Consider the following 25,243-nt stretch of genomic DNA (forward strand, 5'->3'; position numbering starts at 1 on the left):
TTGGGGGAGTGGGGGGAGTGGGGGGTGTGTGGGGGGAGTGGGGGGGGATTGCGGGAGTGGGGGGAGTGGGGGGATTGGGGGAGGGAGTGGGGGGTGTGTGGGGGGAGTGGGGGGGGATTGGGGGAATGGGGGGAGTGGGGGAGGGAGTGGGGGGTGTGTGGGGGGAGTAGGGGGGGATTGGGGGAGTGGGGGGAGGAGTGGGGGTGATTGGGGGGTGTGGGGGGAGTGGGGGGTATTATGGGGGGGCCGGGGTGTGGAGAATGACCGGGAGATGCTCTGTCCGCTGTTTCACTCCCACTCCAAATTGTCTCCCTCGGGTATAACTTGCAGGTCAGTTCCTCGGGGGCCCCTGGGCCCCAGGGTCCCTCAAGCCACCTTATTAACCCTTACTTGGCCAGAGCGGACGAGGACCCCGATCGGTGGAAGTGCACGATTTGCCATTTTCCGTCGCGGCGGTGCCAGATTCGGGTCTCCTCGGACTGGGCGGTGCGTGGGATCCCGTTGCCGTCTATGTACTGCGTGATGCGGATGTAAGCGATGCAGGCGGCCTCCTCTCCAATCAGGTGGATGTGCGGGTTCAGGATGGTGGTGTGGACCGGCTTGTTGTTCTTGGACCACACTGCAAACAGAACCCCAAGCAATGGTCAGAGGCAGGGTTCCCCAAACGGCACACGACTGGGGGGGGGGGCACAATATATATATATACACTGCGAGGGCGCGGGGGGAGAATCGCTCCACATCGCACAGCACTCAACACCAGGACCGCACCAACAACTTGCATTTACAATAAGAAAGACAGAAGGTGCATTTATATATCGCCTTTCACCACCTCAGGACGTCCCAATGCGCTTTACAGCCAATGAAGCACTTTTCCAAACGCAGTCACTGTTGCAATGTAGGAAATGCAGCAACCAATTTCGGGTTCCACGCACAGCAATGTGATAAAGACCAGATCCTTGGAAGGTATGTATTTGTGAGGATGCTGACAGGACCGGTGAGGTTAGTTGGTTAGAGAGTGGTGCTAATAACACCAAGGTCGCAGGTTCGATCTCCGTATGGGCCCTTTGAGTACCCTTCATAATGTTCACCTACGGTCAAACTAGGCTGAACAAGCCTGCTCTTGTCTAATCTCCAATACAAAGCAGAGTAAGGCCAGGTTAGTATTTGGAAGGGAGACCGACTGGGAATACCAAGTGCTGTAGACTTGATTTTATGTCTAAATGTTAATTTGCTGGTTTTAGTGTCCCTTGCCCCCTTTTAGCCAGGGGACACTTGTATAATTTGTGTTTCAGTGCCCTAAAAAAAAAACAAGGGGGCACTTGAAAAGTGTTTTGGAATGTGCCCCCCCCCACCCTTTAATCAGGGGGCACTTGATTTTCTGATTACAACAAAATAGTTGCACTGCTCCTGGGCCTGGCCATGGTGGCCATCAGCCGGTCCAGGCAGCGGGCGGTCGAGGGGGTCGTTCAGCCCGACTGCCTGCCTCTCTTCCGCGGTTACATCCGAGCCAGGGTGTCCCTGGAGATGGAGCACGCGGTGTCCACCGGTACGCCCGCGGCCTTCCGCGAGAGGTGGGCGCCGGAGGGACTGGAGTGCATCATCACCCCCGGTAACCAAATTTTAATTTGATTTGGCAAGGTTCCCAGCTGATTTGTAAATTTGTGGGTTCGCGTGCCTTTACCAAAAGGGGGCACTTGGTGCCAAGTTATTTTAAAATAGTTGTGGAGTTGTTGAGTTGGGAGTGGCTTAGCCAGTCACATGATGTTCACAAGACTCAATAAAACCCCAGCCAGTTGGGTTCGGGGGATCCACAATGGGGCAGGTGGTTGTGAGCCTGGTGGATGAACTGATAATGTGTAGTGTGATTTTTAAACCTTTGCTAATAAACCAACTAATTCTTAATAGCAATGTGTTGCTATAAATTCTTAAGCAAAGAACCCATGATGCAAATACATTACAATCCTCTTTTAAATAATTTTTTTTAATGCAGTGTCTATTTGTCCAAACTCGTGCTTCTGTGCGTGTGTCTCCTGACGTATGCACAGAAACCCATTAGGACAAATAGTCTCCGACTCCCCCCCCCCGCCGCCCCAGCGCAATTTACACCAATCCTTTTCTGCGCATGCGTCGGAACCGGCCCCAATCACCACGATGCTTGCTGGGCCCCGAGCCCCGAGCTCCCAGCTGGGCCCCGAGCTCTCCACTGGGCCCCGAGCCCCGAGCTCCCCACTGGGCCCCGAGCCTCGAGCTCCCCACTGGGCCCCGAGCCCCGAGCTCCCCACTGGGTCCCGAGCCCCAAGCTCCCCACTGGGTCCCGAGCCCCGAGCTCCCCACTGGGCCCCGAGCCCCGAGCTCCCCAACTGGGTCCCGAGCCCCGAGCTCCTCACTGGGTCCCGAGCCCCGAGCCAGGGGGAGAGTGGCAGGCAGAGAAAGCTGGCAGGCGACTGGCAGGGGGGGTTTGAGGGGGGAGGAAGAACCTGGTTGGAGGTGGGGGTTGGGGGGGGGCAGAGATAGAGAGACTGGTTGGGGGAGTGGCAGGCAAAGAGAGCCTGGTTGGGAGGGTGGGGTGGAGTGTGAACTGATATGGGGGGAGAGAGAGAACCCTCAGTACTGCCCCTCCGACAGTGCAGCACTCCCTCAGTACTGCCCCTCTGACAGTCCAGCCCTCCCTCAGTACTACCTCTCCGACAGTGCAGCGTTCCCTCAGTACTGCCCCTCTGACAGTCCACTCCTCCTTCAGTACCGCCCCTCCGACAGTGCGGCGCTACCTCAGTACTGCTCCTCCGACAGTGCAGCACTCCCTCAGTACTGCTCCTCCGACAGTGCAGCACTCCCTCAGTACTGCCCCTCCGACAGTGCAGCACTCCCTCAGTACTGCTCCTCCGACAGTGCAGCACTCCCTCAGTACTGCCCCTCCGACAGTGCGCCATTCCCTCAGTACTGCACTGGGAGTGTCAGCATAGATTTTTGCGCTCAAGTGTCTGGAGTGGGACTTGAACCCACAACCTTCTGACTCAGAGGGAGGAGAGAGTGCTGTCCACTGAGCCATGTATTCCAACCCATGGGCCTTAGCCACCAGTGGGCTGAGGTCAACTCACTCAAGACAGAGCAGGGCTTGAACTGGGACAGCACGGGTGTGTCGGGGCCCAGCAGCACACTGGAGGGGGAATTCACTCACTTGGGCATCATTAATTAGAATTTATAACTCTATTTGCCAGCATCAAACCTAATAGTCGAAATGCAGTGATCTAAAGTGGATTGTGTCTCTCTCAATCAACGACAGAAATGGTTTCTTACAATTCTCAAAGTAGAATCTATGGAAATCGAGCCCCTCCACCAGATTGCCCAGTGCCTCGGGTTCAAAGGCCGTGACCCCAGGGTCGCACATCTTCCTGAAAGACCAACAAATCAAAATGGTGAAGATTCCCTTCGCTTAGCAAAGGCGGGAAACACCACACAACACATCAGTCAGCATCGGAAAGGGGGAAGACAGGCTAAAGTTGGGAGGGAGGCAAACGCTTCATCACTTCTGATTTGAAAAGGCTGCAGGTGATTGGAGGAAGGGATGGAGGGAGTGGTGGAAGGAGGAGTGAAGGGAGGGAGGGAGTGAGTGATGGAAGGAGGAGTGAAGGGAGGGAAGGATGGAGACAGGGAAGAAAGGAAGGAGGTATTGAGGAAGCGAGAGATGGAAGGAAGGATGGAAGAATGGATGGAGGGAGGGGAGGAATGGATGGAGGGAGGGAGGAATGGATGGAGGGTGGAATGGATGGTGAATCCCAATGTAGGATCCCAATAGTAACGTCTCAGGGTAACAATACGCGTTTTCTATTGGATGGATGATTGTTTCAAACATTTTGTGTAATTGGTAGAAAAGGAGGTCAATTTTGCGGTTGGGAAAGGAACTCACGTGTATGCCTCGAAATCTCCATTACTAATGGCTTCAATCAGTTGCTCAGTGGCTTTGATAATCTCCTGTTTGCGCACTGGAAGGGGCACAGAAAGAGCCGGCTGTAAGGTTCCCTCAGTTACACCAGTCACATTGTGTATATTCAACATCTTGCACAACGGAGACACAGGGAGTGAGCCTGTGAGCCAATCCATCAGCCCATCGGCAATCCCTTGGCATCAACAACAAAAGCTCCCTGTGTTTCTCCATCAATATATGTTGACCTCCATCTCTCCCTCCATCTATTCCTCCCGCCTTTTTTCATCCACAACTTATTTCATCCATTCCTGTCTCCATCCATTATCCCCCATCTCGTTCCATTTCTCTCTCATATAGAGACTCACACACACCACACACACACAGATACACACACCACACACACACAGATACACACACACCACACACACACACAGATACACACACACCACACACACACAGATACACACACACCACACACACCACACATACACACACCACACACACACAGATACACACACACCACACACACACACAGATACACACACACCACACATACACACACCACACACACACAGATACACACACACCACACACACACAGATACACACACACCACACATACACACACCACACACACACAGATACACACACACCACACACACCACACATACACACACCACACACACACAGATACACACACACCACACACACACAGATACACACACACCACACACACCACACATACACACACCACACACACACAGATACACACACACCACACACACACAGATACACACACACCACACACACACAGATACACACACACCACACATACACACACCACACACACACAGATACACACACACCACACACACCACACATACACACACCACACACACACAGATACACACACACCACACATACACACACCACACACAGACACTCACACACACACCATCCACTCACCCTGGCCATCCTGGAATGGGTGATGTGTAATGAGAAAGGACTAATTAACAATCTTGTTGTGCGAGGCCCCTTGGGGAAGAGTGATCATAATATAGTAGAATTCTTTATTGAAATGGAGAGTGACACAGTTAATTCAGAGACTAGGGTCCTGAGCTTAAGGAAAGGTAACTTCGATGGTATGAGGCGTAAATTGGCTAGAATAAACTGGCGAGTGATGGTGGATAGGCAATGGCAAGCATTTAAAGATCACATGGATGAACTTCAGCAATTGTACATCCCTGTCTGGAGTAAAAATAAAATGGGAAAGATGGCTCAACCATGGCTAACAAGGGAAATTAAGGATAGTGTTAAATCCAAGGAAGAGGCATATAAATTATCCAGAAAAAGCAGCAAACCTGAGGACTGGGAGAATTTTCTAATACAGCAGAGGAGGACAAAGGGTTTAATTAGGAGAGGGAAAATAGAGTATGAGAGGAAGCTTGCTGGGAACATAAAAACTGACTGCAAAAGCTTCTTTAGATATGTGAAGAGAAAAAGATTAGTGAAAACAAACATAGGTCCCTTGCAGTCAGATTCAGGTGAATTTATAATGGGGAACAAAGAAATGGCGGACCAGTTAAACAAATACTTTGGTTCTGTCTTCACGAAGGAAGACACAAATAATCTTCCGGAAATACTAGGGGACTGAGGGCTAGTGGGAAGGAGGAACTGAAGGAAATCCATATTAGGCAGGAAATTGTGTTCGGGAAATTGATGGGATTGAAGGCCGATAAATCCCCGAGGCCTGATAGTCTGCATCCCAGAGTACTTAAGGAAGTAGCCCCAGAAATAGTGGATGCATTGGTGATCATTTTCCAACAGTCTATCGACTCTGGATCGGTTCCTATGGACTGGAAGGTAGCTAATGTAACACCATTTTTAAGAAAGGAGTGAGAGAGAAAGTGGGTAATTATAGACCGGTTAGCCTGACATCAGTAGTGGGGAAAATGTTGGAATCAATTATTAAAGATGAAATAGCAGCACATTTGGAAAGCAGTGACAGGATCGGTCCAAGTCAGCATGGATTTATGAAAGGGAAATTCTGCTTGCCAAATCAAGAATTTTTTGAGGATGTAACTAGTAGAGTGGACAAGGGAGAATCAGTGGATGTGATGTATCTGGACTTTCAAAAGGCTTTTGATAAGGTCCCACACAAGAGATTGGTGTGCAAAATTAAATCACATGGTATTGGTGGTAATGTACTGACGTGGATAGAGAACTGGTTGGCAGACAGGAAGCAGAGAGTCGGGATAAACGGGTCCTTCTCAGAATGGCAGGCAATGACTAGTGGGGTGCCGCAGGGCTCAGTGCTGGGACCTCAGCTATTTACAATATACATCAATGATTTAGATGAGGGAATTGAGTGTAATATCTCCAAGTTTGCAGATGACACTAAGCTGGGTGGCGGTGTGAGCTGTGAGGAGGACGCTAAGAGGCTGCAGGGTGACTTGGACAGGTTAGGTGAGTGGGCAAATGCATGGCAGATGCAGTATAATGTGGATAAATGTGAGGTTATCCATTTTGGGGGCAAAAACACGAAGGCAGAATATTATCTGAATGGCGGCAGATTAGGAAAAGGGGAGGTGCAACGAGACCTGGGTGTCATGGTACATCAGTCATTGAAAGTTGGCATGCAGGTACAGCAGGCGGTGAAGAAGGCAAATGATATGTTGGCCTTCATAGCTAGGGGATTTGAGTATAGGAGCAGGGAGGTCTTACTGCAGTTGTACAGGGCCTTAGTGAGGCCTCACCTGGAATATTGTGTTCAGTTTTGGTCTCCTAATCTGAGGAAGGACGTTCTTGCTATTGAGGGAGTGCAGCGAAGGTTCACCAGACTGATTCCCGGAATGGCTGGACTGACATATGAGGAGAGACTGGATCAACTGGGCCTTTACACACTGGAGTTTAGAAGGATGAGAGGGGATCTCATAGAAACATATAAGATTCTGACGGGACTGGACAGGTTAAATGCAGGAAGAATGTTCCCGATGTTGGGGAAGTCCAGAACCAGGGGTCACAGTCTAAGTATAAGGGGTAAGCCATTTAGGACCGAGATGAGGAGAAACTTTTTCACTCAGAGAGTTGTTAACCTGTGGAATTCCCTACCGCAGAGAGTTGTTGGGGCCAGTTCATTGGATATATTCAAGAGGGAGTTAGATATGGCCCTTACGGCTGAAGAGATCAAGGGGTATGGAGAGAAAGCAGGAAAGGGGTACTGAGGGAATGATCAGCCATGATCTTATTGAATGGCGGTGCAGGCTCGAAGGGCCGAACGGCCTACTCCTGCATCTATTTTCTATGTTTCTATGTTTCTATGTTTCACCCAGAAACACACACTCACACTCATCATCATCACAGGCAGTCCCTCGGAACCGAGGACGACTTGCTTCTACTCCTGAACTGAGTTTTTTGGTGGCTGAACAGTCCAATACGAGAGCCACAGACCCTGTCACAGGTAGGACAGACATTCGACGGGGGAAGGGGTGGGTGGGACTGGTTTGCCGCGCGCTCCTTCCGCTGCCTGCGCTTGACCTCTTCATGCTCTCGGCGATGAGATTCGAAGAGCTCAACTCCCTCCCGGATGCACTTCCTCCACTTAGGGCAGTCTTCAGCCAGGAACTCCCAGGTGTCAGTGTTGATGTCGCACTTTATCAGAGAGACTTTGAGGACACACACACAAAGACACACACCCACACACAGACAGACCACTAACACAGATACCCACACACATACAGACACAGACACACATACAAACATACGCACACTCACACACTCACACACACATATACACACACACACACACACACACACATATACACACACACACACACACACACACATACACACACACACATATACACACACTCACATACACACACTCACTCACACACACACTCACACACACTCACTCACTCACACACACGCACACTCACACTCACTCACACACTCACACACACGCACACGCACACACACACTCACTCACTCACACACTCACACACACGCACACGCACACGCACACACACACGCACACACACACTCACTCACACACTCACACACTCACTCACACACACACACATACACACACACACATATACACACACACACACACACACACACTCACTCACTCACTCACTCACACACTCACTCACACACACACACATACACACACACACATACTCACTCACTCACTCACTCACACACTCACACTCACTCACACACACACACACACACACACACACACTCACTCACTCACTCACTCACTCACACACACTCACACACTCACTCACACACACACACACGCACGCACTCACTCACTCACTCACTCACTCATACACTCCCGGGCAGGAAAGTGGAGTTGAGGTCAATGATCTTATTGAATGGCAGAGCAAGTTTCAGGAGGCCAGTTGGCGTAATCCTGGTCCTAATTAATATGTTCTTATCACTGAATGCAAAATCTGACATGAACCAGTTCAATCGGACAGCATTTTAGAACTTAATTAAATACAAATATTTTGCTTTAAAGCATATTCCTTGATATATTTAAGAGTGGTGACTTGGTGCAGCTGAATACAGATAATACAGAACACACAATAATACAGCTGAAAACGTAAGCATTTTGAATCGGTGTCAATCCACCACCTGTCAGTAACCTGATTTTAAATGACTGAAAATAACTTGGAAAAAAAAGTAGACAAAACTCTATTCCAGTTAGATTGGGCTAAGTAGAGCGTTCCTAAGTAAGTATTAAAAAAAAAATCAATTCAAAACCTTTCAAAATGCACCTATTGGTGTCCTTGCACATAAAAGATCCAGCTTAATTTTTGGAGCCTCCTCGAAAGGCCTCAAACGAGCGTAATTAGCGGAAACTTGCCGCGGGTAACAATTCACCCTGGGGGGTGCACACGGCCAGTGTCATGGGCGGGGCCAGCTTCTAGCACCATGTTTTAAAATTAGCGCGAAAGATCGCGGGAAACGCGAGTTGGGCTGAGCGCGATTTGTGTTTCAAATTCCGAGATCTTTTGCACCCGATATCGGGGGAACTGCACCCCAAAAAATGAGTGCAATGTGTCATAGAGCTTCACCCAGTGGACTACCGTGGTAATGCAACTGCTGCTGTATAATAATACCCTCTGCAGGGTATTGGTGAGGCCACACCTAGACTGCATATAGTTTTGGTCTCCGTATTTAAGGAAGGAATTATTTCCATTGGAGGCTGTTCAGAGAAGGTTCACTCGGTTGATTCCGGAGATGAGGGGGTTGACTTATGAGGAAAGGTTGAGTAGGTTGGGCCTCTACTCATTGGAGTTCAGAAGAATGAGAGGTGATCTTATCGAAACGTATAAGATAATGAGGGGGCTTGACAGGGTAGATGCAGAGAGGATGTTTCCCCTCATGGGGGAGACTGGAACTAGAGGGGCATAGTTTCAGAATAAGGGGCCGCCCATTTAAAACGGAGACGAGGAGGAATTTCTTCTCTCAGAGGGTCGTGAATCTGTGGAATTCTCTGCCCCAGAGAGCTGTGGGGGCTGGGTCATTGAATATATTTAAGGTGGAGATAGACAGATTTTTGAGCGATAAGGGAGTGAAGGGTTATGGGGAGCGGGAAGGGAATTGGAGCTGAGTCCATGGTCAGATCAGCCATGATCTCATTGAATGGCGGAGCAGGCTCGAGGGGCCAGGTGGCCGACTCCTGCTCCTATTTCTTGTGTTCTTATAATAAAAGGGTCACGTGACCAGGTCACCTGACAGGTTTTCGGTCGAGCCACCTTGTGGTCTGTGCGTTTGTGATGTCGTAAGGAAGATGTCACACAACGGAACGGAAACACCAGGCAGCGATAGGCTGGAAATTCGGTTGGACTGCGCCACTCTCGAGGGGCGCTATAGGGGCGCTAAAGGTTTTGCGGCCACGAGCGCCGTAATTCGTGCTGCTCGGCAAATTCGGCGTGCTGGTACCGGCGGCGCTGAGGAGTCTCGCCTGGGAGTGCCGTGACGGTGTGCAATGCTCCCCGGTATCGTCACGGAGCCACATTTGGTTTGCGCTGCACCCGATAGCACCCCCTAGTGACCCCGCCAGAGAAAGCCTGGCGTGCGGAGCTGTCCCGGGGGTGGGGGGAGCTACAGGAAGGAATGGCTGTATGCGGTAAGTGTGAGTGATTTTATTTATTTATTTATTTTTTTTTGCGCAATTTGTGGTGAGTAATGTATCGGGAATGTTTTTTGTGTTTTTTGCTCCGATTCCTTTTGTTACAGCGGGGCCTCTCGCAGGGCGCTACGAATCTGGTTCTTTAGCTCGGGATGCTAAGTTGCTCAGCCGGCCCAGTGCCCTGAGAGAGGTGTGGATCGCTTCCCTCAGCGCTCTGCTCCACTCTCAGAGCGCAGCGACCAAATTATTTGGCCAATGACGCAAACCATTACATTTATCCGCCTCTCGACGTTAACGCCTCGAAAAACCTTCAACCGAATTTCCAGCCCATGCACGGACTCTGGTCCCTGGCCCCCCACAAGCGGGAACATTTTCCCTGCGTCTATTGTGGAATCATTCCTCTTTGTCTGAACGCCTTACCTTTTGTGTCCTCATCTTCAATTGTGGTGTTGATACTCTCCGACGATTCCTAGATTAAAGCACAGGGCTGTCACAATCAGACGTAACCGTGGCAACATTCGCTACCTGCCCCTTCCTTCCCCCCCTCCCCACCTCCCCCCCCCCGCACCCCACATAATCCCAAACTCTCAATGCCACAGAGGAAGATGGTGGCAAGCATCACGGCGAGAGTCTTTATCACAATGTACAGAAATCTGCATGAAAATGATTCTCTTTTTGGAACGAACCAAGCTCCGTTAGAGTACATGTCAGGGTATCACTCTGTATGGCTCAGAGACGTGGACCATGTACAGCAGACACCTCAAATCGCAGGAGAAATACCACTAGCGATGTGTCTCCGCAAGATCCTGAAAATCCCCTGGGAGGACAGCCGCACCAATGTCAGTGTCCTCGATCAGGCCAACATGCCCAGCATCAAAGCACTGATCACACTCGACCAGCTCCGTTGGGCGGGCCACATTGTCCGCATGCCCGGCACGAGACTCCCAAAGCAAATGCTCTATTCTGAACTCCTACACGGCAAGCGAGCCCCAGGTGGGCAGAGGAAACATTTCAAGGACACCCTCAAAGCCTCCCCTGATAAAGTGCAACATCCCCACCGACACCTGGGAGTCCCTGGCCAAAGACCGCCCGAAGTGGAGGAAGAGCATCCAGGAGGGCGCTGAGCACCTCGAGTCTCGTCGCCGAGAGCATGCAGAAACCAAGCGCAGGCAGCGGAAGGAGCGTGCGGCAAATCTGTCCCACCCTCCCTTACCCTCAACCACTGTCTGTCCCACCTGTGACTGAGACTGTAATTCCCTTATTGGACTGTTCAGTCACTTGAGTTGGAAGCAAGTCTTCCTTGATTTTGAGGGACTGACTATGATGGTGATGACTGCAAGAAATCTACTGGTGTTCCTGGTTTTGTATTCTTACAGCTCACCGCGCATAATAACGGATTTGGAATCCAAAGCCCTGAACTTTGGTCATATTACTTGGTGTTGCGGTTGTGGAGGCTAGGTCATTGAATATATTCAAGGCAGTGATAGACAGATTTTTGAACGATCGGGGAGTCGAGGATTATGGGGAGCAGGCAGGGAAGTGGAGCTGAGCCCAAGACAGATCAGCCATGATAGTATTGAATGGCAGAGCAGGAGTAGGCCATTTGGCCCCTCGAGCCCGGAGCAGGAGTAGGCCATTTGGCCCCTCGAGCCTGGAGCAGGAGTAGGCCATTTGGCCCCTCGAGCCTGGAGCAAGAGTAGGCCATTTGGCCCCTCGAGCCTGGAGCAGGAGTAGGCCATTTGGCCCCTCGAGCCTGAAGCAGGAGTAGGCCATTTGGCCCCTTAAGCCTGGAGCAGGAGAAGGCCATTTGGCCCCTCGAGCCTGGAGCAGGAGTAGGCCATTTGGCCCCTCGAGCCTGGAGCAGGAGTAGGCCATTTGGCCCCTCGAGCCTGGAGAAGAAGTAGGCCATTTGGCCCCTCGAGCCTGGAGCAGGAGTAGGCCATTTGGCCCCTCGAGCCTGGAGCAGGAGTAGGCCATTTGGCCCCTCGAGCCTGGAGCAGGAGTAGGCCATTTGGACCCTCGAGCCTGGAGCAGGAGTAGGCCATTTGGACCCTCGAACCTGGAGCAGGAGTAGGCCATTTGGCCCCTCGAGCCTGGAGCATGAGTAGGCCATTTGGCCCCCTCGAACCTGGAGCAGGAGTCGGCCATTTGGCCCCTCGAGCCTGGAGCAGGAGTCGGCCATTTGGCCCCTCGAGCCTGCTCCAGGCACAGAAATCTACCAATCTCCGATTTAAAATTAACAATTAATCTAGCATCAATTGCCACTGGCGGAAGAGAATTCCAAACTTCTCCCACCCTCTGTGTGTAGAAGTGTTTGCTAACTTCACCCCTGAAAGGTCTGGCTCTAGTTTTTACGCTATGCCCCCTGGTCCTAGACTCCCCAACCAGCAGGAATAGTATCTCTCTATCTACCCTGTCTGGTCTTAATATTCTGAAAACTTCGATCCACCTTCTAAATTCCAGGGAACGCAAGCCTAGTTTCTGCAATCTCTCCTGGTAATTTAACCCTTGCAGTCCCGGTATCATTCTCACCTGTCCCGACCTCTCCCCTTGATCTCAGGGTTAGCCTGTGATCAGAACACGAAAGGGTTCACACTTGTAACTTGTACTGTGTTATCACATGCTTTGGTATGAGCATGCTCAGTTAATTCTGACCGAACAAAGCAAGCACATGGACAAGCACGTGGAGCTGAGTCCACGGCCAGATCAGCCATGATCTTATTGAATGGCGGAGCAGGCTCGAGGGGCTAGATGGCCTACTCCTGTTCCTAATTCTTATGTTCTTATGTTCTAAGAAGGTAAGAACATAAGAAATAGGAGCAGGAGTCGGCCATTCGGCCCCTCGAGCCTGCTCCGCCATTCAATGAGATCATGGCTGATCTTCGATCTCAACTCCACTTTCCCGCCCGATCCCCATATTCCTTGATTCCCTTAATATCCAAAAATCTATCAATCTCAGCCTTGAATATACTCAACGACTGAGCCTCCACAGCCCTCTGGGGCAGAGAATTCCAAAGATTCACCACCCTCTGAGTGAAGAAATTTCTCTTCATCTCAGTCCTAAATGGCCGACCCCTTATCCTGAGACTGTGACCCCTGGTTCTAGACTCCCCATAACCCCTTATCCCCTTATCCGTTAACAAAATTGTCTACCTCTTTCTTAAATTTATTTAATGTCCCAGCTTCCACAGCTCTCTGAGGCAGCGAATTCCACAGATTTACAACACTCTGAGAGAAGAAATTCCTTCTCATCTCAGTTTTAACTGGGTGGCCCCTTATTCTAAGATCATGCCCTCTAGTTCTAGTCTCCCCCATCAGTGGAAACATCCTCTCTGCATCAACCTTGTCAAGCCCCCTCATAATCTTATACGTTTCGATAAGATTTTTATACCTTTTTTATTGTAACATCATTGTATCTGTTATAATTAAGTAGAGTCCGTAGGATAGGATAGGATAGACTACTGTTGTGTTCGATAAGCTATTTGCATGTGTGTGTGTTTAATAAACTTATTCCAAATTGTTTTAAAAGAATTGGTCTTACTGTCAATTTAATGCCAGAGATTTAGAAATCTTACAGAAACTGTGTGCCTACTTTATTTTTTTTAAACACTTTCCTCATTGGTTGGAACAATATTGGCGACGAGAATAAAATGGGATTTTTGACTGGGCGAGGGGGTGGTCATGTGACAAAATCTCCAGGAATACACCCAACCAGAGATGGCAACCCTCTCTGAACGACGGAGCAGTCCCGAGGGGCCGAATAGCCCACTCCTGTTGCTGATGTAACTGTCTTACGATGGAAATGTTGTCCCTGAGATCACACAGGGGATCTGGTGAACCTTCGCTGCACTCCCTCAATAGCAAGAATGTCCTTCCTCAGGTTAGGAGACCAAAACTGTACACAATACTCCAGGTGTGGCCTCACCAAGGCCCTGTACAACTGTAGCAACACCTCCCTGCCCCTGTACGCAAATCCCCTCGCTATGAAGGCCAACATGCCATTTGCTTTCTTAACCGCCTGCTGTACCTGCATGCCAACCTTCAATGACTGATGCACCATGACACCCAGGTCTCATTGCACCTTCCCTTTTCCTCATCTGTCACCATTCAGATAATAGTCTGTCTCTCTGTTTTTACCACCAAAGTGGATAACCTCACATTTATCTACATTATACTTCATCTGCCATGCATTTGCCCACTCACCTAACCTATCCAAGTCACTCTGCAACCTCATAGCATCCTCCTCGCAGCTCACACTGCCACCCAACTTAGTGTCATCTGCAAATTTGGAGATACTACATTTAATCTCCTCGTCTAAATCATTAACGTACAATGTAAACAGCTGGGTCCCCAGCACAGAACCTTGCGGTACCCAACTAGTCACTGCCTGCCATTCTGAAAAGTCCCCATTTACTCCTACTCTTTGCTTCCTGTCTGACAACCAGTTCTCAATCCATGTCAGCACACTACTCCCAATCCCATGTGCTTTAACTTTGCACATTAATCTCTTGTGTGGGACCTTGTCGAAAGCCTTCTGAAAGTCCAAATATACCACATCAACTAGTTCTCCCTTGTCCACTCTACTGGAAACATCCTCAAAAAATTCCAGAAGATTTTTCAAGCATGATTTCCCTTTCACAAATCCATGCTGACTTGGACCTATCATGTCATCTCTTTCCAAATGCGCTGCTATGACATCCTTAATAATTGATTCCATCATTTTACCCACTACCGATGTCAGGCTAACCGGTCTATAATTCCCTGCTTTCTCTCTCCCTCCTTTTTTAAAAAGTGGGGTTACATTGGCTTCCCTCCACTCGATAGGAACTGATCCAGAGTCAATGGAATGTTGGAAAATGACTGTCAATGCATCCGCTATTTCCAAGGCCACCTCCTTAAGTACTCTGGGATGCAGTCCATCAGGCCCTGGGGATTTATCGGCCTTCAATCCCATCAATTTCCCGAACACAATTTCCCGACTAATAAGGATTTCCCTCAGTTCCTCCTCCTTACTAGACTCTCTGACCCTTTTTATATCCGGAAGGTTGTTTGTGTCCTCCTTCGTGAATACCGAACCAAAGTACTTGTTCAATTGGTCCGCCATTTCTTTGTTCCCCGTTATGACTTCCCCTGATTCTGATTGCAGGGGACCGACATTTGTCTTAACTAACCTTTTTCTCTTTACATATCGATAGAAACTTTTGCAATCCATCTTAATGTTCCCTGCAAGCTTCTTCTCGTACTCCATTTTCCCTGCCCTAATCAAACTCTTTGTCCTCCTCTGCTGAGTTCTAACTTTCTCCCAGTCCCCAGGTTCGCTGCTATTGCTGGCCAATTTGTATGCCACTTCCTTGGCTTTAATACTATCCCTGATTTCCCTTGATAGCCACGGTTGAGCCACCTTTCCTTTTTTATTTTTACGCTAGACAGGAGTGTACAATTGTTGTAATTCATCCATGCGGTCTCTAAATGTCTGCCATTGCCCATCCACAGTCAACCCCTTAAGTATCATTCGCCAAACTATCCTAGCCAATTCATGCCTCATACCTTCAAAGTTACCCTTCTTTAAGTTCTGGACCATGGTCTCTGAATTAACTGTTTCATTCTCCATCCTAATGCAGAATTCCACCATATTATGGTCACTCTTCCCCAAGGGGCCTCGCACAACGAGATTGCTAATTAATCCTCTCTCATTACACAACACCCAGTCTAAGATGGCCTCCCCCCTAGTTGGTTCCTCGACATATTGGTCTAGAAAACCATCCCTTATGCACTCCAGGAAATCCTCCTCCACCGTATTGCTTCCAGTTTGGTTAGCCCAATCTATGTGCATATTAAAGTCACCCATTATAACTGCTGCACCCTTATTGCATGCACCCCTAATTTCCTGCTTGATGCCCTCCCCAACATCACTACTACTGTTTGGAGGTCTGTACACAACTCCCACTAACGTTTTTTGCCCGTTGGTGAATTGTTACTTTACTCCTGATGTTGTGCCTTTGACACATCAGGTAAGGTCAGTCCTGAAGACCACCCCTACTGCCCCCTTATGCTCTATTTACAAATCATTTATCAAGAGTGCAAACATGAACCCATTGGGCTGAGGTCCAAATCTTCTCAGAAAGACCCCCCAACCCCGAGAGAGGTGTGTGTGACCGGGGGGGGGGGTGACACTTTGAACTGAATGTTGCCGGTAGACTGATGAACGTGAAGTTATCCAAACATTTTGCACAGCCATCAATATGTATCACACGGAGAAGGTCCCAGCAAACTGGTCATGTGGCACAGCGAGCCAACGGCAGATTTTAGAAGATATAAGATTATTCCTACCTTCACTCCATCTGTCTTCTTGTTGCCTGAGCTCCTCCCTCCTGCAAGGGGAAGGAAGCAAACCAAATGCAATGATGGCGAGATGTAAAATAACCGGGTAGAGAAGTCTAGTAAGCGGGGGAGCGGGGGGAAGTGGGGCAAATAGGGGAGAAGTGAGGGGAATGGGGGGAATGGGGAAATGGGGAGAGCGAGGGGGAGCGGGGGGAGTGGGGGAATGGGGGCAACGGGGGAGCGGGGGAAAGGGGGAGTGGACGGAGCGAGGGAATGGGGGAGCGGGGGAGGGGGAAGGGGGAATGGGGGGAGCGAGGGAAGCGGGGAGAATGGGGGGAGCGGGGAAACGGGGGAGTGGGTGGAGCGGGGGAATGGGGGAATGGGGGACGGGGAGAACGGGGGAGTGGGGGAAGCGGGGTGAATGAGGAGGAACAGGGGGAGTGGGAGAGTGGGGGAACTGGGGGGATTGGGGAGTGGGGGGAACGGGGGAACGGGGAGTGGGGGGAATAGGGGAACGGGGGAGTGGGGGTAACGGGGGAGTGGGGGGAATGGGGGAGTGGGGGGAACTGGGGGAGCGGGGGAATGGGGGAGTGGGGGGAACTGGGGGAGCGGGGGAGTGGGGGGAACGGGGGAATGGAGGAGCGAGGGGGGGCGCAGGGGGGAACTGGGGGAATGGAGGAGTGGAGGGAGTGGGGAGAACGGGAAAAATGAGGGAATGGGGGAGTGGGAGGAATGGGGAAGCAGGGGGAACAGGGGAGCGGGGGGGATGTGGGGAGTGGGGGAACGGGGGAGTTGGGGTGGGGGAATGGGGGAGCGGGAGGAATGGGGGAGCGGGGGAATGGGAGAGTGGGGAAGTGGGGGGAATGGGGGGGTGGGGGAACGGGGGACCGGGGAAGTGGGGGGAACGGGGGAGTGGGGGGAATGGGGAAGTGGGGGGAATGTGTGGAGTGGGGGGAATGTGGGGAGTGGGGGGAATGTGGGGACTGGGGGAACGGGGGAACGGGGGTTTCCTTGGGCGGGTAATTCTTGTAATTGAGAGAGAGAGACCATTGCCAGGTGTTAAGGGAAGAGTCGGTAAACATTTGCCCCTGAAATCTCCGGGGTGGGATTTCCCCATCTCCCGCTGTAACCTTAGCGTCAGATCGGTGCAGACCTTGGAGACGAGGGTGATCGACCTATCACACCATTTCCCCGGGTCTCTGCTGATCTTCCACTGAAGGTACCGCAGTGGGAGGTCAGGAGAACCCTTGGATATTCAACCCAATAAAGCTGAGGAAGATTTATTGCTCCAGACCTCCAATATCGCTTACTTCCATCTCCGTAACATCTGCATCTCCGCCCCTGCCTCAGCTCATTTGCTGCTGAGGACCTCATCCATGCCCTTGTTACCTCTAGACTTGACTACTCCAACATACTCCTGGCTGGCCTCCCACATTCTACCCTACGTAAACTAGAAGTGATCCAAAACTTGGCCGCCCCGTTTCCTAACTCACACCAAGTCCTGCTCACCTATCACCCCTTGTGCTCGCTGCCCCGTGTCCTAACTCACACCAAGTCCTGCTCACCTATCACCCCCTGTGCTCGCTGCCCCATGTCCTAACGCTCACCTATCACCCCCTGTGCTCGCTGCCCCATGTCCTAACTCGCACTGAGTCCCGCTCACCCATCACCTCCTGTGCTCGCTGCCCCGTGTCCTAACTCGCACCGAGTCCCGCTCACCCATCACCCCCTGTGCTCGCTGCCCCGTGTCCTAACTCGCACCGAGTCCCACTCACCCATCACCCCCTGTGCTCACTGCCCCGTGTCCTAACTCGCACCGAGTCCCGCTCACCCATCACCCCCTGTGCTCGCTGCCCCGTGTCCTAACTCGCACCGAGTCCCGCTCACCCATCACCCCCTGTGCTCACTGACCCGTGTCCTAACTCGCACCGAGCCTCGCTCACCCATCACCCCCTGTGCCCTGTGTCCTAACTCACACCAAGTCCCGCTCACCCATCACCCCCTGTACTCGCTGACCTACATTGGCTCCCGGTCTGGCAACGCCTCAATTTTAAAATTCTCATCCTTGTTTTCAAATCCCTCCATGGCCCTCGCCCCTCCCTATCTCTGTAATCTCCTCCAAACCTATACATCTCCGAGGTTTTTTAAAAATCCGTTGCGGGATGTGGGCATCGCTGGCATGGCCAGCATTTGTTGCCCATCCCTAATTGCCCTCGAGATCACCACACTGTTCTAGTTCTGGCCTCTTGAGCATCCCTGATTATAATCGCTCCACCATCGGTGGCCGTGCCTTCTGTTGCCTGGGCCCCAAGCTCTGGAACTCCCTCCCTAAACCTCTCCGCCTCTCTACCTCTCTTTCCTCCTTTAAGACGCTCCTTAAAACCTGCCTCATTGACCAAGCCTGTTACAAATGTCTCCTTTTGTGGCTCAGTGTCCAATTTTATTTTATAGCGGCCTAAGAAGCTCCTTGGGAAGTTTTACTACGTTAAAGACACTATATAAATGGAAGTTGTTGTTGTAGCAAACAACTGGCACAACGAAAGAAAGGACTTATGTCGCCTTTCACCACCTCAGGAAGTCATTAAAATTTGCAGGGCTATGGGGAGAGAGCAGGGGAAGTGGGCCGAAATGGAAAGCGCTCTCACAGGCACGATAGACTGAATGGCTTCCTTCTTCGAAGATTTTCGTAAGATTCTCCGACACCACCTCCCAAACCCGCGACCTCTACCACCTAGAAGGACAAGGGCAGCAGGCGCATGGGAACACCACCATCTCCACGTTCCCCTCCCAGTCACACACCATCCCGACTGGGAAATATATCGGCCGTTCCTTCATCGTCGCTGGGTCACAATCCTGGAACTCCCTCCCTAACAGCACTGTGGGAGCACCTTCACCACACGGACTGCAGAGGTTCAAGAAGGCGGCTCACCACCACCACCTTCTCGAGGGGCAATTAGGGACGGGCAATAAATGCCGGCCTTGCCCAGCGACGCCCACATCCCAGGAATGAATTTAAAAAAAACAAAGAGGTTCTATTTTTTTCAGACCTGTTTCGGGACAGCAGCCAGAAGATCTTGTCGCCAGCGGCCATTAGCGCTGCTGCAGCCCTCTAAAAACCTGCAGTAGTGGTTGGAATTCCACTCTCATTTTGTAGGATATAAAAACAGAAAATTGCTGGAAACACTAGGCGGGTCGGGCAGCATCTGTGGAGCGAGAAACAGAGTTAACGTTTCAGGTCGGTGACCCTCAGCCAGAACTGGAAAAGGTTAGAGATGTAACAGGTTTTTAAGCGAGTGTCAGGGGCAGGGAAAGAGGGGGAGGGGAGGAAAGAACAAAGGGGAAGGTCTGTGACAGGGTGGAAGGCAGGAGAGATTAGAGAGACAAAAGGATAATGGGACAAGTTAAGGAACCAAAGTTGAGTCTTTTTTTTTTCTGTTTCTCGCTCTTTCCCACCGTAACTATTGATGATTCTGCCATCTCCATTTACCCCCTCTCTAGACTCATCTTTGGTTTCTTAACTTGCCCCATTACCATCTCCTTCCACCTCGCGTCATCGTCCCTTTTGTCTCTCTAATCTCTCCTGCCTTTCACCCTATCACAGACCTTCCCTTCGGTTCTCTCCTCCCCTCCCCCTTTCCCTGTCTCCAAACTGGCTTCAAAACCCCGCTACGTTGCTAGCTGTTTCCTGTTCTATCGAAGGGTCACCGACCTGAAACGTTAACTCTGTTTCTCTCTGCACAGATGCTGCCCGACCCGCTGAGTCAGATTTCCAGCCCCCGCAGTACTTTGCTTTTGTGTTCGGTTTTACTCCCTGACTCTGATGTGTGGCCACGGCAAGACTGGAGGTTTAGTTTCTGATCTGCTGCAGGCCCTGGTCCTACAGAGAAATGAGGTCTAAGTGACGGGGCGATGGTTTCAGACAACAACAACAACTTAGATTTATATAGCGCCTTTAACATTAGTGAAACGTCCCAAGGCGTTTCACAGGAGTATTATGAGATTAAAAAATTGACACCGAGCCGCTTAAGTAGAAATTAGGGCAGGTGACCAAAAGCTTGGTCAAAGAGGGAGGTTTTGAGGAGCGCCTTGAAGGGGGAAATAGAGGTAGAGAGGCGGAGAGGTTTAGGCAGGGAGTTCCAGAGCTTGGGGCCCAGGCAACAGAAGGCACGGCCACCGATGGTGGAGCGATTATAATCAGGGATGCTCAAGAGGGCAGAATTAGAGGAGCGCAGACATCTCGGGGGTGTTATGGGGCTGGAGGAGATTACAGAGATAGGGAGGGGCGAGGGACATGGAGGGATTTGAAAACAAGGATGAGAGCTTTGAAATCGATGCGTTGCTTAACCGGGAGCCAATGTAGGTCAGCGAGCACAGGGGGTGATGGGTGAGTGGGACTGGGTGTGAGTTAGGACACGAGGCAGTGAGCACAGGGGGTGATGGGTGAGCGGGACTGGGTGCGAGTTAGGACACGGGGCAGCGAGCACAGGGGGTGATGGGTGAGCGGGACTGGGTGCGAGTTAGGACACGGGGCAGATTCAATGGTTACAGAGATAGGGAGGGGCGAGGGGCAAGTGATCTCACAAGTGGCAGGACCACTTGACGTGCAGACGGTGTGGGTGTGGCAGAGAGCGACTGCGTGGCCAAGAGTAGGTTCGCCTTACCTGAGAAGTTCCGTGTCGCCAACATTGTAGTGAGGATCGCCCCCTGGAAAGAGACGCAGAGATTGACCGTGAGGACAGAATGTTCAGACCAGGCCGCGGTTTGATTTTCTGTTCTAACTCAGCGTGAAATAGATCTGTCACAACATCCGCCTTTAATGAAACCTGAAAAAGTGCAACATCCCCACTGAAACCTGGGAGTCCCTGGCCAAAGACCGCCCTAAGTGGAGGAAGTGCATCCGGGAGGGCGCTGAGCACCTCGAGTCTCGTCGCCGAGAGCATGCAGAAATCAAGCGCAGGCAGCGGAAGGAGCGTGCGGCAAACCAGTCCCACCCATCCTTTCCCTCAACCACTGTCTGTCCAACCTGTGACAGGGACTGGTTCTCGTATTGGTCTGTTCAGCCACCTGAGAACTCACTTTTAGAGTGGAAGCAAGTCTTTCTCAATTTCGAGGGACTGCCTGTGATGATGATGAATGAATTGCACTACATTTAGTCAGGCTGCCGTGTAGATATCTAACCCTGCCTGCGCTGAAACCCTGACCTAGCACTCTTTCTCTTACTCAAACAGATTCTTTCACTAGACTGATCTCTGAGAGTCCATTCGAGGCTCTTGCTCCCTGTGTGGACGAGAGCAGGGAGGATGGTCAAACTGACCACAGCACCGTGGTACAGGGGGGCCATTCAAGTGGGGGGAGTAAAAATAAATGTTGTAGTGGTAGGGGACAGTATCATTAGGGGGATAGATACTGTTCTCTGCAGCCGAGAGCGTGAGTCCCAAAGGCTGTGTTGCCTGCCTGGTGCTAGGGTTAAGGCCATTTCCTCAGGGCTGGAGAGGACCTTGGAGGGGGAGGGGGAATGATCCAGTTGTCGTGGTCCACCTAGGTAGCAAAGAAAGAGGTTCTGCTGAGGGATTATGAGCAGCTAGGGACTAAATTAAAAAGCAGAACCACAAAGGTAATAATCTCTGGATTACTACCTGAGCCACGAGCAAATTTGCATAGGGTAAATAAGGTCAGAGAGTTAAACACACGGCTCAAAGACTGGTGTGGGAGCAATGGGTTTTGGTTCGTGGGGCACTGGCACAGTACTGGGGTAAGAGGGAGCTGTTCCATTGGGACGGGCTCCACTTAGACCGTGTTGGGACTAGGGTCCTGGTGAATCGGGCTTGGAGAGGACTTTAAACTAAATAGTGGGGGGGTTCAGGTGAGCGGAAATTTCAAAAGTCAAAGAGCAAGGAGAAGGCAATAGAGCAGGGTGGCACTGTGGGAAATGATAACCAGAGAGTGACAGGAAGAGACAGAATGTATAAACATAAAAGTGTATTAGAAAGTGGGGTCAAAGTAGGGAAAAATGGTAAAAAGACAAAATTAAAAGCTCGTTATCTGAATGCACGCAGCATTCATAACAAAATAAATGAGTTGACGGCACAAATAGATACAAATGGGTATGATCTGATAGCCATTACATAGACGTGGTTGCAAGGTGACCAAGGCTGGGAACTAAATATTCAGGGGTATTTGATAATTCGGAAGGACAGACAGAAAGGAAAAGGAGGTGGGGTAGCTCTGTTAATAAAGGATGAGATCAGTGCATTAGTGAGAAACGATATTGGCTCAGAAGATCAAGATGTAGAATCAGTTTGGGTGGAGAGAAGGAATAATAAGGGGCGTAGTCTATAGGCCCCCTAACAGTAGCTACACTGTTGGACGGAGTATAAATCAGGAAATACTGGAGGCTTGTAAGAAAGGAACAGCAATAATCATGGGCGATTTTATCCTTCATATTGATTGCACAAAGCAAATTGTCCAGGGTAGCCTTGAGGAAGAGTTCATAGCATGTATCTGGGATAGTTTTCTTGAACAGTACATTACGGCACCAACCAGGGAGCAGGCTATCTTAGATCTGGTACTGTGAAATGAGACAGGATTAATTAATGATCTCATAGTAAAGGATCCTCTAGGAAAGAGTGATCATAGCATGGTTGAATTTCAAATTCAGTTGAAGGGTGAGAAAGTTGGATCTCAAACCAGTGTCCTAAGCTTAAATAAAGGCAACTTACAAAGGTATGAAGGCAGAGTTGGCTAAAGTGGACTGGGAAAATAGATTAAAGTGTAAGACGGTTGATGAGCAGTGGCAGACGTTTAAGGAGATATTTCATACCTCAACAAAAATATATTCCAGTGAGAAGGAAAGACTTTGAGAGAAGGGAAAACCATCCTTGGCTAACTGAGGAAGTAAAGGATGGGATCAAGTTGAAAACAACGGCATACAATGTGGCCAAGATTAGTGGGAGGCCAGAAGATTGGGAAACTTTTAAAAACCAGCAAAGAGCGACTAAAAATAATAATAAAGGGAGATATGGATTGTGAGAGTAAACTAGCAAAAAATATAAAAACAGATAGTAAGAGCTTCTACAAAAGAAAGAAGGTAGCTAAAGTAAACGTTGGCCCATTAGAGGATGAGACTGGGGAATTAATAATGGGAAACAGGGAAATGGCAGAGACATTGAACAAATATTTTGTATCAGTCTTCACAATAGAAGACACTAAAAACATCCCTATAATAGATAATCAAAGGGCTATGGGGGGGACTTAGAACAATCACTATCACTAAAGAAAAAGTACTAAGTAAAATAATAGAACTAAAGGCGGACAAATCCCCTGGACCTGATGGCCTGCATTTTAGGGTCTTTAAAAAGTAGCTGCAGGGATAGTGGATGCATTGGTTGCAATCTACCAAAATTCCCTGGATTCTGGAGAGGTCCCAGCAGATTGGAAAACTGCAAATGTAACGCCCCTATTTAAAAAAGGACGCAGACAGAAAGCAGGAAACTATAGACCAGTTAGCCAGTCATTGGGAAAATGCTGGAGTCCATTATTAAGGAAGCAGTAGCAGGACATTTGGAAAATCATAATGCAGTCAAGCAGAGTCAGCATGGTTTTATGAAAGGGAAATCATGTTTGACAAATTTTCTGGTGTTCTTTGAGGATGTAGCGAGCAGGGTGGATAATGGGGAACCAGTGGATGTGGTGTATTTGGATTTCCAGAAGGCATTCGATAAGGTGCCACATAGAAGGTTACTGCACAAGATAACATTTCACGGGGTTGGGGGTAGCATGGATAGAGGATTGGCTCACTAACAGAAAACAGAGAGTCGCGATAAATGGGTCATTTTCCGGTTGGCAAACAGTAACTAGTGGGATGCTGCAGGGATCGGTGCTGGGGCCTCAACTATTTACAATCTATATTAATGAGTTGGATGAAGAGACCGAGTGTAATGTAGCCAAGTTTAGTGACAATTACTAGTGACAATTTCTAGTAGCTTCTAAAGGTAAAATAAGATTACAAGTTTAAGTAAAACGAAATATTAAACAGATAGGATTCTTGTAGGTTTAAGCAGGGACAAACAAGCAAGCTAGCTTAGTTAATCGGCCAGCTAGTAAAAACTGGTTCCCTAAACAGGCCAGTGGTGAGTCAGCGAGAAACAGTATAAAAAGAGAGGGCTTTGTGCAGACCTGTACATAGTGCAGCAGCAGCTCGGAGTGCAAAGGTAAGAGTTTGGTAAGTGAGAAAGTTTTAAGGGCAAGTGGGAGTGGGAGGTGTTGCTTTGTCTTGTTTTCCCCACCAGTGCTGACTCCCTGACCTGGGAGGAAAAGAAAATGAAGTGTGACGTTAGAGCCAAGAGGGTATATGATTGGCTGGTTGATGGGTGAGTAGTTTTTCTTTTTTTCTTATCTTGTCAGTAAGAATCCTTTGGCATTGTTGCCAAGTTAGGTTATTTTAAGGGTTAAGTCATGGCAGGAGAGCCCAGACCCGTGTCATGCTCCTCCTGTGCCATGTGGGAAATCAGGGACGCTTCCAGTGTCCCTGACGGCTATGTGTGCAGGAAGTGTATCCAGCTGCAGCTCCTGTTAGACCACATGACGGCACTGGAGCTGCGGATGGATTCACTCTGGAGCATGTGTGAGGCTGAGGATGTCGTGGATAGCACGTTCAGTGAGTTGGTCACACCGCAGGTAAAGGTAACAAAGGCAGATAGGGATGGGTGACCATCAGGCAGAGCAGGAGTAGGAAGGCAGTGCAGGAGTCCCCTGCGGTCACCTCCCTCCAAAACAGATATACCGCTTTGGATATTGTTGGGGGAGATGACTCACCAGGGGAAGGCAGCAGCAGCCAAGTTCATGGCACCG

The 25,243-nt window shown here is 50.1% G+C and overlaps 1 protein-coding gene across 10 annotated transcripts in view; it reads right to left on the reverse strand.

The window, feature by feature from the left end:
* Positions 1-226: 226 nt before the first annotated feature.
* LOC139261987 (calcium/calmodulin-dependent protein kinase type II subunit alpha) overlaps positions 227-25,243 on the reverse strand; it is a 336,847-nt gene continuing 311,830 nt past the window's right edge. For 4 of the 10 annotated variants that reach the window (XM_070877150.1, XM_070877151.1, XM_070877149.1 and 1 more), the window contains exons 14-19: positions 21,055-21,097; positions 16,403-16,443; positions 10,493-10,541; positions 3,908-3,983; positions 3,298-3,392; positions 227-619 (exon numbers count right to left, since the gene is read on the reverse strand). In XM_070877150.1, the coding sequence (XP_070733251.1) occupies positions 387-619; positions 3,298-3,392; positions 3,908-3,983; positions 10,493-10,541; positions 16,403-16,443; positions 21,055-21,097 (537 nt within the window). In that variant the 3' untranslated portion in view covers positions 227-386. Of the gene's footprint in view, positions 620-3,297; positions 3,393-3,907; positions 3,984-10,492; positions 10,542-14,099; positions 14,112-16,402; positions 16,444-21,034; positions 21,098-25,243 lie in introns of all 10 variants that reach the window. The other 6 variants (XM_070877155.1, XM_070877154.1, XM_070877152.1 and 3 more) reach the window with 4 other exon arrangements.

This window comes from Pristiophorus japonicus, chromosome 4 (genome assembly GCF_044704955.1).
Source record: "Pristiophorus japonicus isolate sPriJap1 chromosome 4, sPriJap1.hap1, whole genome shotgun sequence".
Taxonomy (NCBI): Eukaryota; Metazoa; Chordata; class Chondrichthyes; family Pristiophoridae; genus Pristiophorus; species Pristiophorus japonicus.